Source organism: Gorilla gorilla, chromosome 12 (genome assembly GCF_029281585.2).
Source record: "Gorilla gorilla gorilla isolate KB3781 chromosome 12, NHGRI_mGorGor1-v2.1_pri, whole genome shotgun sequence".
In the NCBI taxonomy this organism is placed as follows: Eukaryota; Metazoa; Chordata; class Mammalia; order Primates; family Hominidae; genus Gorilla; species Gorilla gorilla.
Window position 1 is genome coordinate 38118264 of NC_073236.2, and position 19068 is coordinate 38137331.

The 19068-nt window shown below is 44.8% G+C and overlaps 1 protein-coding gene across 1 annotated transcript in view; it reads right to left on the minus strand.

The window, feature by feature from the left end:
• Positions 1-7029: 7029 nt before the first annotated feature.
• The window catches only part of LONRF2 (LON peptidase N-terminal domain and ring finger 2), a 48838-nt gene continuing 36799 nt past the window's right edge, over positions 7030-19068 (minus strand). The window contains exon 12 of the mRNA XM_004031509.5: positions 7030-18075. Coding sequence (XP_004031557.3) covers positions 17881-18075 — 195 coding nt within the window. The 3' untranslated portion in view covers positions 7030-17880. The remainder of the gene's footprint in view (positions 18076-19068) is intronic.

The following is a 19068-nucleotide window of genomic DNA, read 5'->3' on the forward strand; positions in this document are numbered from 1 at the left end:
CCAGTAAGCACTATCATGTAATAAGACTGTCATCACGCTCCCTGCCCGCCACTCCCATGTGCCCACCCGCATGCCTCTACCGGACCTCCCTGCCCCAGATCTTGCAGCCTTTGTCTTTCCAGGCTCCTGAAGCCAGACAAGCCATTTGGCACTGCCCACGAGTCCATGTATATTCTAACTGTGGCCTAGGTTTCCTTCCACACAAAGTGGATGACCAGGTACTCTGCCCCAAATTCTGCCCATTGGGAGCTTTCTCCATCGCTACTGTCTTTCGAGGCCACCGTTGATCGAGGCTGTATGCAGCTGCCATCTGTGTGCAGCTCACACAAACACATCAAGCCCACTTGAGCATGAACTGAGCTTGGATGTTTTCTTCCTCCTTTGGTTATAGAGAATTCCCCCACATAGCCATGGGTATGAACTGGTAAGATGCAGTGGTACACACATGGTGGATGACAGAGGTCTGAGCTATGTTTGTGTAGTGTGCCCTGGTCCTGCTCGTGTGTGACTGTAGGGATACCACTTTCATCTTAAGATGGATTTTTGCTGACCTGCCTCGTCTTATGACATGATGGTTCTGCCCAACCCTAACTCACTGGGGCAGCTGTGGCTGCATGTCCACTTTCCGCCATGGTCAAGGGCTCTGTCTCCACCAGGGCCCAGCAGCATGCTGGCAGTCTTGTGATTCTCCTATTATAATTTGCCATAAATTCCACACAGCTCCTTTCTTCTGTTGTATTATTTTGCTAGGGTTGCTATAATAAAGTACCACAATTGAAAGCCTTAAACAACTGCAATTTATTTGCTTGCAGTTGTGAAGGCTAGAAGTCAGGATCAAGGTGTCAGCAGGGTTCGTCCCCTCTAAGGGCTGAGAGGGAAGTGTGTGCTCCAGGCCTCTCTCCTGGGCTTGCAGATGACTGATTTCCCCTGTGTCTTTACATGAGCTTCCTCCCTGGATGTAGTTGTGTCCAAATTTTCTCTTATATGGACACCAGTCATATTGGATTAGGGCCTACCCTAATGACCTCATTTTACCTTTATTAACTCTTCTGCAGTGACCCTGTTTGGGTCACATTCTAAGGTACTGGGATTTAGGACTTCAACATATGAATTTCTGTGGGAGGGGGATGTCAGCTGACACAATTCAGCCCATAATACCCCCCAGTGATCCTCTGCATGTCTCAGTCGGCCAGGTGATGTGCCCAAGTGTCAGCGCCCCATGGACCACAGCCTGGGCCCTGTGCAGAGCTCTTTCCTGCTCTTGGCCCTCCCCAAAGCAGGCAGCTTTTCATTTCACCCAGGACACAGGTCCGAGCAGCACTCCCAGATGTGTCATACGCTGCCTCCAAAACCCAAAGAAGTTTACAAGGTACTGTGCTTCTTTCTTCATGGTAGGAGGTGCAAGATACAGTGATTTGTCCTGAATGCCCCTCATCCCTGCCTCCCTAGAAATTTCGTTGATGTGGCAAAGTCCCTGAATCATTGTAAGGTTTATCTCCAATCTTCTGGCGTGCATGTGTTTTACCCATGCCTCTGATGTGCTAGCCACTTCTTGCTCATCCAGTTTGAGTGGCCTCAGTGATGTAATAGATTGTGACTTGATGCTCTACAAATCTTCTAGGTGGTCCAGATCTCTTCCTACTTTAATTATGACAGAGGGCAGATGGGTCAACATTAGCCCTGAGGCAAAACTATAAATGTACACATTGTTTCATGCGAAAGTAAAGTGCCTCTTTCCTGATAGAAAATGCACTTGGAAAATCAATGTCTGTACACCATTTGCTACAGTCTAAGTGACTATGTCCTGGCAAAGACAGAAAAACATATCTGGCACGGCAGACGGCAATCAGTGCTAATCCTCAGTTGAGTTTAGAAGAGTCTACTCACATTTTCTAAGGTCAACCAGGAGTTTTCAATGGCAAGACTTGTAAGTTAAATAGATAAATGATGGGCTACAACCTCACATCCTCTAGATATTTAACAGTGATGCTAAATTCTGCCACCCCTCCTGGGACATGATATTGTTGTTATTTACTGGAGTGGCTGAGGGGAAGAGGAAACAGTTTTGGAGACTTCCACTTCCCCTCTTCACTGTAATAGCTCTTACCTCTCAGGCCAAGAATACTCTAAAATGTGTCCATTCTGATAATATATTTAAGTACCAGAAAAATGACCCACTGTGACCCAAATCCTGACTGAGGCTGCATTTATTACCTGGTCCCCATGTACCCACTCTAATAGGGGTGTCACGATGATGTTTCATGTCCCTGGAAGCGATGTGGACTTGGACCCCCAGAGTCCTTGAAATCCACCATCTCCCCTTCCCCCAGTGTACTGTTATCTGAGAGAACGGGTGATGGCATCTCTGGAGGAGGACTGGGGAACCCGGCCATGATATCGCAGGCCCTTCCACCTGGAGAGTGGTTCTCTTCTTCAGTCAATGGCTTCTGGGTCTGAAAGCAGCTCAGACATGGAAACCAGTCCAAGGGAATGTGAATTTTGATTAGGACCAGGCCCCTTTGCCTCCTCACCATCACTCCTGATTGCTTTTAGTGGGGCTGAGCGGCTCCCTGCTGGCCGTCTATTTTGCCCCGAGGGATGCACTGCTTTAATAACCACCTCTGTACCTATGAGCCAACAGCAGCCCTCCCTCCACTCCCCGAACACGGTGCCTCATCACAGTCATCGTGCTCACCTGGCTTCTGGTGTTTCCACGTGGCCTCTGTTGTTTTGGAATTGTACCATCCTGATTGCCATGAGGGAGCCGAGTTCTGTAGCAGCCTCTCCTATCATCGGCTCTGGCTTGGACTTCAGTGTGGCTGGTGTCCCTTTCACCAGGATAATCTCCCATCTCCTGGGCTCCGTGTTAGTGCGCTAAATCCTGAATCCTAGGACAGCACTCCCAGATTGGCCAGCTCTCCTTTATTCAATGCTGTATTCCAGTCCCCCGGATAAAACACCCTCAGGTTCCCACCCAGCGTACAGTTTCCTGGCTTCTGCTGATCCATGCTGGCTAAGGTCTTACAGCTCCTGGGGAATATAGTGCTTCCCTCCCCCCACATCAGGCTCAGAACATCCCAGTGGGTTTTACTGATATTTCACCCTAGTTACAGGCTAAGTAACCAGGAGGGAAGGTGAGGGTGGATTCCGAGAGGCAAGTGGCATCGGCCCCTGCAAGAAGCTTTCGTACCATCATCTCCAAGCTACTTCTATAGGTTCAGGGGAATCTGGATATTCCGATTCTTCCACTGGTTTCAGCTGGTGATTAACTATTCATATATTTTATCTTTTTCCAGAGCATTGGCCAATTTTAGCGATAGCTACCTAATTCCATTGTCCTTATAGTTATGATTTACTCCATATTTCTCAAAGGGCTGATAGATTGCAGGAGCTAGTACACCATCCCAGTTCACGACCAGTGAACGTTTTTGTAGGGAAAAGAAAGAGAGATCAGACTGTTACTGTGTCTATATAGAAAAGGAAGACATAAGAAACTCCATTTTGACCTGTACCCTGAACAATTGCTTTGCCCTGAGATGCTGTTAATCTGTAACTTTAGCCCCAACCTTGAGCTCACAGAAACATGTGTTGTATGGAATCAAGGTTTAAGAGATCTAGGGCTGTGCAGGATGTGCTTTGCTAACAACATGCTTACAGGCAGCATGCTTGAATGTTTACAGGCAGCATGCTTGATAAAAGTCATCGCCATTCTCCATTCTCAGTAACCAGGGGCACAATGCACTGCGGAAAGCCACAGGGACCTCTGCCCTGGAAAGCCGTGTATTGTCCAAGGTTTCTCCCCATGTGATAGCCTGAAATATGGCCTCGTGGGATGGGAAAGACCTGACCATCCCCACAGCCCGACACCCATGAAGGGTCTGCGCTTGAGGAGGATTAGTAAAAGAGGAAGGCCTCTTGCAGCTGAGATAAGAGGAAAGCCTCTGTCTCCTGCCTGTCCCTGGGAACAGAATGTCTCGGTATAAAATCCGATTGTACATTTGTTCTATTCTGAGATAGGAGAAAAACTGCCTTGTGGCAGGAGGTGAGACATATTGGCAGCAATGCTGCTCTGTTACTCTTTACTCCACTGAGATGTTTGGGTGGAGAAAAGCATAAATCTGGCCTATGTGCACGTCCAGGCATAGTACCTTCCCTTGAACTTATTTGTGACACAGAATCCTTTGCTCACATGTTTTCTTGCTGACCTTCTCCCCACTATCACCCTGCTCTCCTGCCGCATTCCCCTTGCGGAGATAGTGAAAATAGTAATCAATAAATACTGAGGGAACTCAGAGATTGGTGCCGGTGCAGGTCCTCTGTATGCTGAGTGCCGGTCTCCTGGGCCCACTTGTCTTTCTCTATACTTTGTCTCTGTGTCTTTTTTCTGTCTCTTGTCCCACCTGACAAGAAATACCCACAGGTGTAGAGGGGCTGGCCCCCTTCACGTTTTAAAAATTGGACCGTCACTTCATGACGGGGCTGTGTTCCACCTACCACCAGTGATGGGGGTTCTTATTGCTAGAAAAGTGGTGAGTGATCCAGCTCCAACCCCCACTCCTGGTACTAACTAACCATTGCAGGCTGGCTCTAGGGAAGCAGATCTGAGACAAGGACTTAGCAGGCAAGGTGCTTATTAAGGAGTGTTCTTGGGACTCATGCCTAAGGAAGGAAGTGGCTGTGGGCAAAGGGAGAAGTCCAGCTGTCCTGCAGGTGCAGTGACAGTATCAGTTGGGCTCAGAGCTCAGAGCAACCTGGCCCTTCAGAGTTGTCCCATGTGTGGCTGAGATGGCTAGGCCTTTATGCAATGACTTTGATCAGTCACAGAATGTTAACTTTCCCAAAAAGGGAGAGCCTTTGGGTGTGGTGGCCCTGTGAAGGGGCAGGCAGCCAAAAGCCACCACCAGCAGAGCTCCCCGCAGTGGCAGCAACCAGTCTCTCACTGAAGGGGAGGTAGGCCATGGACCACGGGTGCCCACCACAGAGAAATATGTTGGAACAGTAAAAAATAAACCTTTGCCATGGAGAACACTGAGATGTGGGGGATGTTTCTTACCACAGCATCATGTAACCCATCCTGACTGAAACACCTGACTTCATGTGGAAAGGAAGGAAAAGATCTCAAGAACATAAAGAGGAACCTGTCCAGAAGCATACGCCTGTTCATTTTTAAACATGTTGATTCAATAGTCATTCCAAGCATATTCAGGTGGGTGAGTGAGGTGGACAGTTTTGTTTACAATAAACCTTGGTTAGTTTTCACCAAATCCACTGGCTCAGGCCCCAGTCAGTGGACACAGTCACAGGCCTGGAGGGAGGCCCAGATGGGGACACCGAGGTGGGCCACGGGGCCGGGAGAGGGAGAGGGCAGCTTTCTGGAGGAAAAGCCAAATGTTAAAATCAAATCAAATAAAAAATTTAGTTTCTCAGCCACACTAACCACATCGTCAGTGCTCAACAGTGACATGTGGCTGGTGGCTACCATACTGTACAGCGCAAATACAGAGCATGTCTAAGTACTTGTTCTCCTTATGACTCCGAGCTTTATTTCCAACAATGTCCGTCATCACAGAAAGTTTCATCCAACAGTGCTGAAGGATTTAAGATTAGTCACTGCATGAGGAAGCGGGAAAATGCCTGATCCTTACAGCTCATGTATGAAAGACTTCATCAGAGGTTTTCCCAGATTTGACAACCATCCTATTTAAATGACATTACCAATAATGACTTATGAAAACTGAAACGTTTAGTCTATGATTTTTGCCCCATATCCATGTTAGAGGAAGAACTTGAATATCATTCTCTCTTTAGTAACCAACACAAGATTGTCCTAAGAAGAAAAAGATGATCAAAGAGTATGCAGGGTTAGGTGCAGTGGCTCATGCCTGCAATCTCACACTTTGGGAGGCCAAGGTGGGAGAAGTGCTTGAGCCCAGGAATTTGAGACCAGCTTGGGCAACACAGCAAGACCTCGTCTCCATAGAAAGTAAAAAAATTAGCCAGGTATAGTGGCATGCACCTGTGGTCCCAGCTACTCAGAAGATTGAGGCAGGAGAATCCTTTGAGCCCAAGAGGTTGAGGCTGCAGTGAGCTATGCTTGTACCACTGCCCTCCAGCCTGGATGACACAGCAAGACCCTGTCCCCCAAGAGGAAAACAAACAAACAAACAAACAAACAAACCAGAGTATGTAGGTTAAAAAAAAAAGAAAAAAAAAGGATGGAAAAGGTATCATAAAGGTGCCAGAAAGTTAATAAAAATACTTTTCAGTATTTTGTAGAGTGTGTTATGCTGTTTTAAATATTTTAATTTATGCCTTTAAAAATTCCAAATAAATATATGCTTTCATAGTTAACTCAGTATTTGCAATTCATATTCCTTTTCTTAAGAAGCACTACCCCCTTCCTCCCAAATAAACAACTATACAAGCTTCAGTTCTTATTAAATCTTATCTGCCTTGGATAGAAATGATTTTTAAAAGTAATTATGGTTTTAAGCCAAAGCCATTGGCAGCCCTCTTTCCTTTTTTTTCCTACTAAAATTAAATTGGAATCGTTCCACATCTGCACTGCGTTGAATACTATTCCTCTAAAATTCATGTCCACTAGAACCTGAGGATATAACCTTATTTGGAAATAGAGTCTTTGCAGATGTAATCAAGTTAAGATGAGGTCATCCTGGATTAGGGTGGAAGTTAAATCTAATGACTGGTGTCCTTATATAAGGAAAGGGACATCTGGACACAGACACACAGAGGGAAGAAGGCCATGTGACGATGGACACGGAAACTGGAGTGATGCAGCCGCTGGCTGAGGAAGGCCGAGGTCGGCCAGCAGCCACAACAGCTGGAGGAGGTGAAGTAGTAGTTTTCCTGGGGCCTTCAGAGAAATCCCGGCCCTACTGGCACCTTGGCTTTGGATTTCTAATGTCCAGAAATGTAAGCGAAGAAAACTGATTTATTGTGAAAAGCCGTCAGCCTGTGGTGATGTGTTAGTACATCCCTATGACACAAACACAAAGGCCTAGGCACTGATTTGATTTAATTTCTCATCAGTCTAGCCTATTACTTAGGTGTGATTATTTATTAAAGAACATTTACAACACTGTAAGTTTTATTCAGTTCAAATATCACATATTAGATATACAATACCAATTAATTGAAATGAACAGTACAAGAATACATGAAGTAAATATCATAACATTTAAGTTTCGTCTCACTTAGGCAACAAGAAATGCTGAGTAGTATTATTACATATTCAAACCAGACTTAAACTTCAGAAACAGAAGGCCAGATGAGTGACCTGTATCACAGGATATGACAACACATCACCTATCTCCAAACAAGAAAAAGCATGATTATTAAGTTTATCTACACCGGCTTATTTATTCAAATTTGCTCTTCTTATTAAACAGAAAAAAAATACACATTCAATTCCTAATTGGTAAAATCATTTCACAACTCTAAAATTAAGATGCTAATGACACCACTCTCCACTAGCATGAAAGAACAATATATGAATAGAGTACACAGCTTTCCAACCTATTAACAGGTTCTTATTTTCAGAATTGAGTGGGAAATTGTGTGTGGGGTAAACAGCATGAGAGAGAAGTCGGTCACTGGTCGAACTGTTCGCAGTACAAAAAGGTGACAAAACTATGAAAGTGAAAATACTATGGTAAATAATGAAGGCCCCAATGCAATTTTTGAAAATGATCCCTGAAAAGCAAAAGGTTAGAGATACTCATGTTGCAAACTCCATCTTCATCCTTCAAAGGTCACATGCGCCAACCAGCCGAGACTCATGACAGTAAACTTCCTCAGGGTTCTCTATTATGATCAGGGCCAATCCTTCACCTCGGGGGCTGTCGTAGTACCCCGGGAGCCTCACATGCCTCTCCCAGCCCCTCCCTGCTCTGAGTGACTGAGAGAACTTCCTTAGCTGCAGGGCTGCAGGCAGGTGCTTCTGCTCCTGAGCTCCTAAACACACCAAGGGGTGCTTGAAGGTCCAGGCCCACCCCTCTCTAGAGGAAAAACCTACTCATTTGAGACTACAAACCTCTTCTAGAAGCTGTAACCTGAAATGCTAGAATGAGCTTACATTAATCATGCTTTTTTATACTGTATAATGTTTTCACATCTCGGGAACCTCACTGACTGGGGAGAGACTGCCCTTCCCAGGGCAGGCCAATTCTTAGAGATAGCAAAGGGGTCCCTTGGGAGTGCACCTTTGCACACTAACCAATTCAGAGTCCATCTCCTCGATTTGACTCTTCCACTGCAGAAGGCAATATCCCCTCACCCTAATCACCCAGGGCCAGGCACCAGGCAGCTGGAGACCACCCCTGTAGCTACTGCCCAAGACATTCAAACCTGCCAGTCCTACACTCTGCCCCCACCCATCTTCGCCTTTGCCATGGAGACACAGTGGAAAGCTGCTCGCCTAGTTCTGCCTCCTGACCACTCTGGTGCCTCCTCCTCCTGTAGCCCTGCATGGCCTGGTGCGCTCCTTTTCTCCAGAAATGCAAGTAACAAACTTTTCTTTCAATGACAGCAGCCTCTCCTTTATGAATTAAACGTGGGTACATTTTGATACCACGGGCACAGTGAGCAGGGTGAGTCCGTGTGTGGCAGAGGGCATGCCTCGCCTCTTGGCTGCGTGCGGCTTACTAACTGGACCCCCACCCTGGGGAGCATGGCCGCTGCTGGCATGTTTGCACTTTGGCTGCACCATGTATGCTGTGTCTGCCAGAGTGTCTGTGACAGTCCAGCCTAAATTATAAGAGGACTGAGCTCATTCAGTCCTTGGTGCTGCAGACTAGGGTGATGTCAATCGCAGTCCCCTACACAGGACCTTCTGGGTATAATTGTATAATTGGATGCACTGGGTCCCTCTGAATTCCCTACCTGGACATACCTATTTTCTTGGCTGGTGGTCTCAGGGCAATGACGGTAACTCCCTCCACAAGAAGCAAGGAATGGCTTTCCCTGTGAGCTTGTGTTGGATGAGAGTCTGATAACCGAGCCAGCAACGCTGAAGTCAGTGGTGGGCTGCTCACCTGAGGGGCCCTCCCCCAGCATCCAGTGAGGAATTAATCGCACTCCTGGGCAAAGGATCTGGGTGTTGGTCTCCAAAGCGCTGCAGGGATCCTCCGGCCATGTGGCCGGTGAGAGGCACCCTCCTCACAGAAATGACAGCCGCCAAAAGGTTTAAATGTTGCTTTAAGAGCCTTGCAGCTGTTGTGACTCATTCCTCAATCCAGTGGGACGCAAAGGATCTATCCATAGAGACCAGTGGCTTGAGGTTTAAGGAAAAGGGGAAGGGGTGGGACACTTTGTTCCCACTCCCCTGAGACCTGCAGAAGCCCCTGAGCTACGTGAGCCTGTAACCACCCCCTGCCAGTGTGCCTGGGCACTCTGAACACCCTGCCTGTCAACATGCTGGGACCGCCTCCTTCCAACTAAATTGCCACAAAATCAGAAAATAAGGAAAAAGCGAGAAAAAGCCTAGGTACGAGGGAAAAAACATTAAAGGTAACTAAATAGACTGTGTATTTATGCGTGTGAGCGCATATACATACACATACACACATATATACACATGTAGATAGGCTATTTTAGCGCAAATATATAATAAATTGTACATGTATATGTACATATGCAGCTAAACGGAAGGTCCCTAATCTGATCCAATTAGAAATCCAACGCTTATACACTAAAAATGTATACAACAAATTATATACTAATATTACAAATAAATAAGATGTATATACTAAAACATTTAACCAAAACATAAAAGGGTGCCTATTGGCTTTTGTGTCTCCATAACTTAGGTTCTAAATTAATTGTAACATTTGCTAAAATGTACCCATTGACAAAGCTTCATAGTCTTAACACTGGGGCTCAAATTACAGTTACACCTGGAGATCCCACTAAATCTAAACATTGTACCCCTATAATTTTTTTAAAAAGGCAACTAAATATAAAATGGGGGGTGGATGGGTAAGGTGGATGCTTCACTTTAACTGTAGCCTGTCTAAATTTCCTGTGGTCATAGTACCCAACGCCCTAATATCCCATATTGAACACAGACACTCTAATAAAACAAATAATAAATTAAAATTAAAGTCAGTCTTTGGCAGTTATAAACTAGCTTGATAAAATAATGCCCCATGGACCTCCAGTTAAAACAGTTAATATGAGGTATTCAAGGATTAAAACTTACTAATTAATAAAGGGGTGATTATACCCTTGTTTCTCCATTGAACAGCCCAATTTTTCCTATCCTTAAACCTGGAAAAAAAAAAGTGTGCCTCATGGTGGATTACTACAGCCTTATCGCTGCGGTCCCATCCGTTACCCAATTTTCATTATTATTAAAATTATTAATTCTACACAATAAATAACTGGCCAATATTTTGCTCTTACAGATTCGGCTAACATGTCCCATTAAGTATCTACTTGCACGGCTTCTTGGCTGCCGTTTGCCTTCTGCCCTGAGGGGCACATACACCTTTGCGGGCCACCCACAGGGAGCTCCACGGCTTTGCCATGGCACACAACGTCTGCAGACAGGGTCTTTGCCACATCCACCTTCTCCAGGAGCACAAATGAGGAGACTCACTGTCACACTCATTAAGGACATACAAGCCCAACATCTTTAGATACTTTCAAGGTTCTGATGGCAATGTAGTCCTCATTTACAAATTTTACTTAATCTTCTTGCTGCTGCTTACAAATCAGCTTGCTTTAAATGGGGCACCCTCCATAAACAACCTCTATAATCCAACCTTAAAATCCATGGGCACTCCTGTTGGTGCCCTCAGAGACCCCTTCATTATAGAAGCTCTGGCAAGCTCTGTGCAGGCCTGGAGTCTCTGGCCCACTTAGGATGGACATAAGGTGCCTAAGGGCTTCGGATGCAAGAAACTATCCCTCTCAGCCTCATGCTACCCTATTAAAGCAGTAAATGGCTGGATGCCTACTGGGCTCTCCTGGACACAGAGGCTCTCAAAGACCTAAGCCTAGGACCCCAATCTCCAACTGTCCATTATAAACACCTGACAAGCTCAGCAAAACTACCGATGCCTCCTTAACACAGGACAGAGTCAAGCCTGGGCCCTCTGGTGTATTCTACCCACAGGAGGGTGGTCTCCCGTGTCCTCAGTCCCTTGTGAGGTCATCCTCCCACAGACCCCTTGGTGTCCCTTAGATTAACTGAACAGCAGTGGGAGTTCACAGAGGGTACAGATGGCATTGCCAACCCTCATATAAATGATGGAGCCCAAGAGAATGTTGCTGCTTCCCATCTTTTAGCCAGCATGCCCTGATACAAAACGGAACCCAAAAAAAAACGCATGTGGCCAAAGTTAGGCAGTCGTCTTAATGCTGGATGCCCTGGTCAGCACAGGGCCCCAGCTTCACATTTATGGCCAACTGTTGGACCACTGCCCAAGAGTTGCCCCCTTCAGGATGAAAAACTCTGGGACTCTTCCTCACAGATACCCCAAATCCAAATCTAAATCACATCTCTCCACAGGTGCTACAGCTGGGATTCCAGGTCTTGCCAGGACACTCCTTCATCTCTTCAGAGTGGCAGGCATCACTGGAAGTCACCGAGACACACATGCCACTTCTCGGAATCCACAATGCTGGGCTCTGGGAAAAGGCATTCGCTACAACTTCCACAGCCCTGATAGGTTCCACACAATAGGTTTCATGAAGACACACAATGGTCTCCTCAAACAACTCCATTTCAAATTCTGGTCTACAAACAGACCCCGAAATGGGCCTCTATCTTGCACCACAAACCTGAACCTCTCTTAATTTAGGGCCTTTCGGTTGACTCACACCTCACACAAACTTTAAAAAACATTACCATAGTCCCCTTTAAACATAAAAAGAGGGCTATGTCTTGCATTCTTGTATATAAAAGCTCATTACATATTAGGGCCTTCCATAATGTTTCCCCCTATTCCTATAAATTTTGGATCTTATCCCCACCCCATCAGGGCCGGAGCCCAGAGAGAGAACACATTCTCTCCTGGACCCACTAACCCCAGGGCTCCCACAGGCCGTGCAGCTGCTCATCTGATACGGGACCCATTTGAGCCTAAACTTCCACCAAAAAGCAAGAACCAAAACCCTATCAAGCACAGCTGCACACATTCTGGGGTCTATTGATCTTGTCACCACTGATGTGGGGTCTTTCGCTGGTTTATGATCCAGAGACCCAGACCCTCCAGGTAAGCCACTGTTTCAACCAAACGCGGCAAATGCTGGGACCCACATCAGCACAAGCGGGGGTCCGCTTAGAAAGGAGACCCCACGTCTCACATCCCAGAAGACATTGCCCAGCCCAGCAGCTCACGGCTGAAGATGACATGGTCCCAGCCACGACCTCGCCGTGGGAGATAACTTTGTCCCAGATATTAAAACCTCTGCCCTAGCGATGTCCATGGGCTGCCTCTCCTGAGTCACAAAGTGGGCACATGACATGTTTGCTGTTCTTCCTTTTAATACTGAGGAGTCCACTAATGCTGATACACGCCCTGCTTCTGCCAAAACATGGCCCCCTACACTCCCATGTCTAAATGGAAACTCTGGTAGAAGGGACTACTCTCTGTACCATTCTAAAACTTAAGGGAGCGTCTTGCTTTCCCAGGAGGTAACTGCCCCCTATCAGTCAACTCCTCAACCCCTGGGGGAGGAGCACCCACCCCCGGTGCCTTCTCCTACCACCCCAGCCTGCTTTCCACCGCGACTTCCTGCCCTGGGTCTCCACAGCCACTCCCTCCCTGTGGTGACACATGAACACCACGAGTCTCTACTTATCCTTTACTGAACTATCAGTGCACACCCCCAGCCACACAACCGCCAGACCTGCCACCCCGAGCCGAGAAACACCGCGATATCATCATCAGACTCATATGTTTAACACATGTTAACAACTGCACCAAGAAATGTTAGAGGCCCCCCCCCACAAACTGCAGAACTACATTCTTGACTAATGCCACACACATGAGAGACTCAGCTATGGGCCAGCCTAAGGGACTCCTGTATCTCCACGTGTCTTCCTCCTTTCTACTCTCAGAATAAAATGTTTTCTATGCTCTTCAGGGCAACGTATGCCCTACTCTTTAAAAGTTTCTGCTATCAAAAGTGACCTTAGTATGTCAAAACAGCAGAGGACCAATTGTATGAATCATGATTTCTATATTTTATGATATTTTGACATCTCAGGGGCCTCGCTGACCCAGGAGAAACTGCCCATCCCAGGGTGAGCCAATTCTTAGACATAGCAAAGGGCTACCCTGGGAGCAAAGTGACCAATCCAGAGCCCATCCTCCTCTATCTGGCTCTTACAACCTAGGAGGCAATATCCCCCATCCTAACGACCCAGGGCTAGGTGCCAGATGGCTAGAGACCGCCTGTATAGCCTAGAGTCTGAGCTGTTATTCAAACCAGCCAGTCTTAGCTATTTCCCTGCCCTTTCCTGCAGAACATACAGTAGAGGGTCTGAGCCACGTTCCTCCTCACTCCTGCTTCTGCCTGTCTCCCATGCTTCCCCTCATGGCCCGGTGTGGTCTGCTGGGCCTCTCTTTCTTTCATTTCTGTAGGAATTGTGAGAACAGTCAATGTTGTCAATGGCATCCACCTTTCTGCGTCCTCAATCAGTTACTTTTATCAGACCTGGGTGCAAATTCGAGTTTATGTCCCCAACTTGGGGGAGTGCAATGGTGGCACTTCAATTTCTTCATTATCTGTGCTCACCTAAAAGCTGAGTCACTGCTAAAAGGCTATTTTATAGAATTCAGCAGTTGAGAAGTGAAAGTCAAGGTGAGGCTGAGGTGAGGAGTTGTAAAGGGAAAAAGACTTGCCCCTGGGAGTCAGAGCCAGTGCTCTGAATGAAGTGTCTCACCCCAGTAGAGAGGTGGTGATGCTGGCAAAGGGGTTCGGTTATCTCCCTGTGTGGGCGATGGCTCACGCAGCTCATCCTTCCCATCCAGAGCGGGCTTCCCTGGGAATTAGTTTTTGGTGAACAATAGAATCAGAATGTGGCCTTTGGGAAGGGCGATGTTGAAGGGGAAGAACTCCTTCCACTGAATGCCACTGCTGTCTATGCTAAAACATGGGGAGATGGGCCGGGCGCGGTGGCTCACACCTGTAATCCCAGCACTGTGGGAGGCCGAGGCGGGCAGATCATGGGGTCAGGAGTTTGAGACCAGCCTGACCAACATGGTGAAACCCCATCTCTACTAAAAAAAAAAAATACAAAAATTAGCTGGGTGTGGTGGCGCGTGCCTGTAATCCCAGCTACTCAGGGGGCCAAGGCAAGAGAAACCCTTGAACCCAGGAGGCGGAGGTTGTGGTGAGACGAGATTGCGCCATTGCACTCCAGCCTGGGTGACAGAGTGAGACCCCATCTCAAAAAAAATAAAAATGGGGATACGGGGACCTCCCTACCCTACTCAATAGTTATACTGGTGAAAAATAAAACTCTGTGCTTTCAACTAAAAGAAATCACCCACATTTATTTTCTTCTAATTTGCTATCACCTTTCTTCTTCATATCTTTCACACTTCTTCTTATTTGATAGACAGTATTCAAATTTTGAAGAGTGGTATTTACCCAAGTAATTTAAGTGGTGGGGCACAAAAGAAAACAAGAAGGAGAAGCAACAGATGGGTATTTTTTTAAAGCCCTTAAAAATTATAACAAATTCTGTGTAACACAGGCAATGGAGTATTTCGATGGTAACAACTGCCAATTTTCCAAAAAGCTTATAATAAAGTGATAATATCATAGTTCATTGTTATTCTACCATCCATAAACTTCAACTGTTCCTTGATGATTCAAAAGTCCTGTGGTAAGACTTAACATATATTAAGAGTTGAGATACAATTTGTTAAACAGTCTTGCTGTGATTTTTGTTTGTTTTTGTTTTTGAGAGAGGGAGGAGGTTTAAGTGCAAAAAGGACACATTTGTGACCCTAAAAATGAGATAATACTGTTGAATTTGGTACATGAATTGGTTAAGAATTATTGTGTTTCTATGGATAAACCTTAACATTTTAAATTATTTTCTTTTGAAACTTTAAAAAGTATCCTAACTTTCAATTCTGAAGATGAGGACACACACGGGGGATGGGATATGCTAAAAATGCCACGGGCTTTCAGAAAGCTGCCTTTGGGATCTTACTTGCATTTCAAAGACACAGGCAGGTTTGGGCGATGAATGGAAAAATACAGAACAGCATGTATTGTTCCTCAAGAAGAAAAATGACTCCCCCACGCTGCTATTACTCTTTTCTGCTTTTATTCCAATGTAACGAGAGCATGCCTATTGGAGCACTTTCAGTACAATTAAGCTGGAATGTCCTGACATTGAATGAGAGATTACATTATTTTCTGAGAAATCCTTAGAATTGGCATCTCCCCAACAGAAAAGAGGCAGAAGGGGGCAGGCGGAGGAGGAAGCAGACCGTTCTGCTTTAGCTTAATTGGTAGCAAACTGAAGCTGGGGGGTTGTTTTTTTTAGGTTTGTAAAGGAGGCTTCCTTCATGATATGACCGTAGGATGCTGTCACCCTGACCCGGTTCCTGATGCGTGATGTTTCTAAGTGCTCAGTAAGTACCAATCTACTCCCACACTGCAGTATGTGGGGGTGTGATGCTGAACAGAGAGAGCACGATGTGATCATAGTTAATTCCCTCTGGTATCAAAAAAATAAAAACCTATCAAAAAATAAAAACGTATGTTGCTCTCGTATGCATCATCATTGTTGTTCAGACTTTTACATAACATGCCAAATGAGAAGACTCAGAAAGCCAGGCAGAATCATGAAGAAATAACTGAATAGTTCTGATTCCAAAAACTGTGTGACCTTATGACATTTAAAGAGTGAGGAAAAGAAAGCAACAGGTTCCAAGTATTATAGCAAGCATACCAGCTTAACTTCAGGAAGGCTCGTGGAGAAGCTGTGATCACATTGTGGTTATTTAGACACTTCCAAATGGAAACGGCATTGATAACTATTCAGCTGTGATATGAAGGTACAAAAAAATTTTCCAAAAGGGAAAGGCAGAGAATGGTCAATGCATACTGATTTTCATGAACCACTTCTGGTAAAGGTCTTCTGGCATGTGAGATGCATTTTGTTTTCTTTATTTTATTCCAATCAATGAATGATTCAGTTATTCCAATCAAATGATCGGGTTAGGTTATAATGCCTAAGAAAGTTGAATACTATTGTTAATGCATAAATTAATAAACTCTCTTAGAAATCACTTGGCCAAACTGCCATTAAACCATCTCAAGATGATATTTGAGATTCACAATAAGTGAGGCACTTGAAACATTGGATTGGAAAATACTTTCACATTTTCTCTTTACAATTAAGTGATGCTGGTATTTTCTAACTCCCATGATGAGACTGAGTTTTATCTACTGAAAACTAAAAGAAAAATTAATAATATTATAAAGTCTTTCTAATAAATTGCTTGATGGATTGATATACCATCAACATTGTATATTATGAGATATATATATTTTAAAACTAAAAAATCACCTTCAATGAACAAAGCAAAACTTGCAGCTGTGATGTGGTCGTGACCCTCTGGTTAAGAATGTCCACCTTACAGATGAGGAAGCCAACCAAATGCACCAGCTGGTTGGGCCAGAGGGAACATATGAGTATCTCAGATACAGTTATTCCAATCAATATCACCAACGTGCATTACAGGATGGAAGTCATACTACTGCCCTTTAACAGATAACACCTGGTCTGATCACCGTAAAACTTTCTTTCAAAAAAATAAAGATAATTTTAGGTTGGTGTTGGAGAAAAACTTACCAAATATTTACATCCCTTACTGGCCATCCTCCCTTCATATATTCTGATCTATTTTCCTGGAATAGATAGATTACCATGGCATGGCAGATTTTTTAATGTTTTTGTATATTAATAAATGGATAGTAAACTGAAATTTACTGATGGGGCTAATTTCTAATGCAAATCCCAATAGAAAAAGATGACTGTTTCCTAAATGCTTAGTAACCACTGATCAATGAGACAAGGTTCTACTTTCAAAGCATTCTTTGCACTTGGTGGTTTTATGTTTGACATCCCAATGCATATACAATTTTAACTCACTTTATTGTGTGTAAATATATATATATCCTCAAGTGAATGATACTGTTCTCAGGTTTTTCTATATCCAAGGTATACTTTCTTATGTTTTGACATTCGTTTGATTACAACATGCAATTTACAACACCTGGGACTACAACAGGACATTAAACACAGTTCTATCCAGAGGCTACTACTTCTTGGGTAAGGACTAGTTTGGGCTCCTGCACTGAACAATGGTGTGATTATTCGATTTCACAGACAACTTCACAGCAACACGCAAAGCCTAAGCGTAGTTTTGGTTAGCCTGTGTTCTAAGAAATCCACTTCCAGATAAAAACGTGGTTCCCCCATATTGTCTATACACTAAAGCATGCCTTTACCATCTGGCAGAGCCAGATACTGACTGGGAAGCGAATCCTTCTTTCTCGTGAAACCCAAACCACATGTAAACCATCTGCAGGGTCCTGTGCTGTCAGTGAACTGCATTCCCCAAGCACCTGCTTCTAAGAGATTTTCTTAGGTTGTTTTCCAACTATGGGCTCCATTCAGACTTCAGGCTAACCTCATACAAGGTCAGATCCCACCAGACACAGAATTGTCATTTTTGAGGAGGACTCAATGTTTGGCAAGCGTCCCATTTTGGAACCTCATCCACAAGCACTTGACAAAGCACAATGAATGGACGGCTATTCGTCCATGCCTGACATTTATAAAAGTACAAGGGCTGCCAGAAACCTTGACAGAGGGAAAAATCAATTATTTCTCTCCCTGGCATTAGCCAGCTCTTGCCGACTATTCATCTTACGCGTGATGATGACTAATATCCGTCGGATGGCAAGGAGCCGCTCTTTGAGCGAGGTCATGCCGAGGATGGCCAGCTGAGCCTTGCGCTCCAGGGGCAGCACTGCCAGGATCCACCAGGACCAGGCAGGGCCGCTGGGATTACTCTGCAAAAGAGATCAGGGGAAAGCAAGGTTAACACTGAAAATGCAAGCCTGTTCCCCAACACAGTCTTTTGCTCCACCAACAGACACGTGAGCAAGAATTAAATGCCACCTTGTATTTTAGGGCTACTTCACAATTCATTCAGCTCTCAAAATACATAGTTTACTTTTACGGTACACATTTAAAGGTGGGGGAACTCACAAAAGGAAGAGCCTGCAAAGAGAAGCATCTTCCATGGGGAGATTCTATGAATTAGTTGCTTCTGTTCTCTCAAGCTTTCAGTTAAGAGTATATACCAGTCAGAGAAGAATACTATCACTTTAACCTTCATTTTCCAATGTTCTGTGCTATTATTTTTTATGTCTTAAGCATGCCATATAAAGCATAATATTATAAAGGCTAAAAGTATGTGTACAAGTTTGAGTGACATACTCAATGTGGTAAATGAGTACATGTATGAAACATATATATGTATGCATGTCGTATGCAAGAGTTATCATAAATTATATATGTAAGAATTATTATGCCACCAAATAACCTTTATTTCACATAATCAAACAAAGCACTTCTAGACTAAGTGCTAGGCAAAAGCCGATCATAAACTTGTTCTCAATATTCTTAGTACTGGAACCAAGATATCCAGGCCTTTTTGTTTCCAGGGTCTAGGATTCTTAACTCTATTCCTTCTGCAAAAATGTGCAGGATGCCAATAAGAGCTGGGAGGGTGAACTCTGGAGTCACCTTAGTTCAGGGAGAGGTAGATTATGCTGGAGGATTAGGAATAGCACTGTGGCCAAAGCTCACCAGGGGTAGCCCAAGTCACTGTGAGGAAGACATCAACCTGCCCTTCAGAGGGAGAAAGGCACAGATGGAGAAAACAACCTTTTATACAGATTCACACTCTTTTCCCTGCCTCATCTCACAGAGAAAGAAAAAAAACTGAGTAGCACGCTTAATGGGAAGGACCTCATATAAAAATTGATGTATTACCTAAA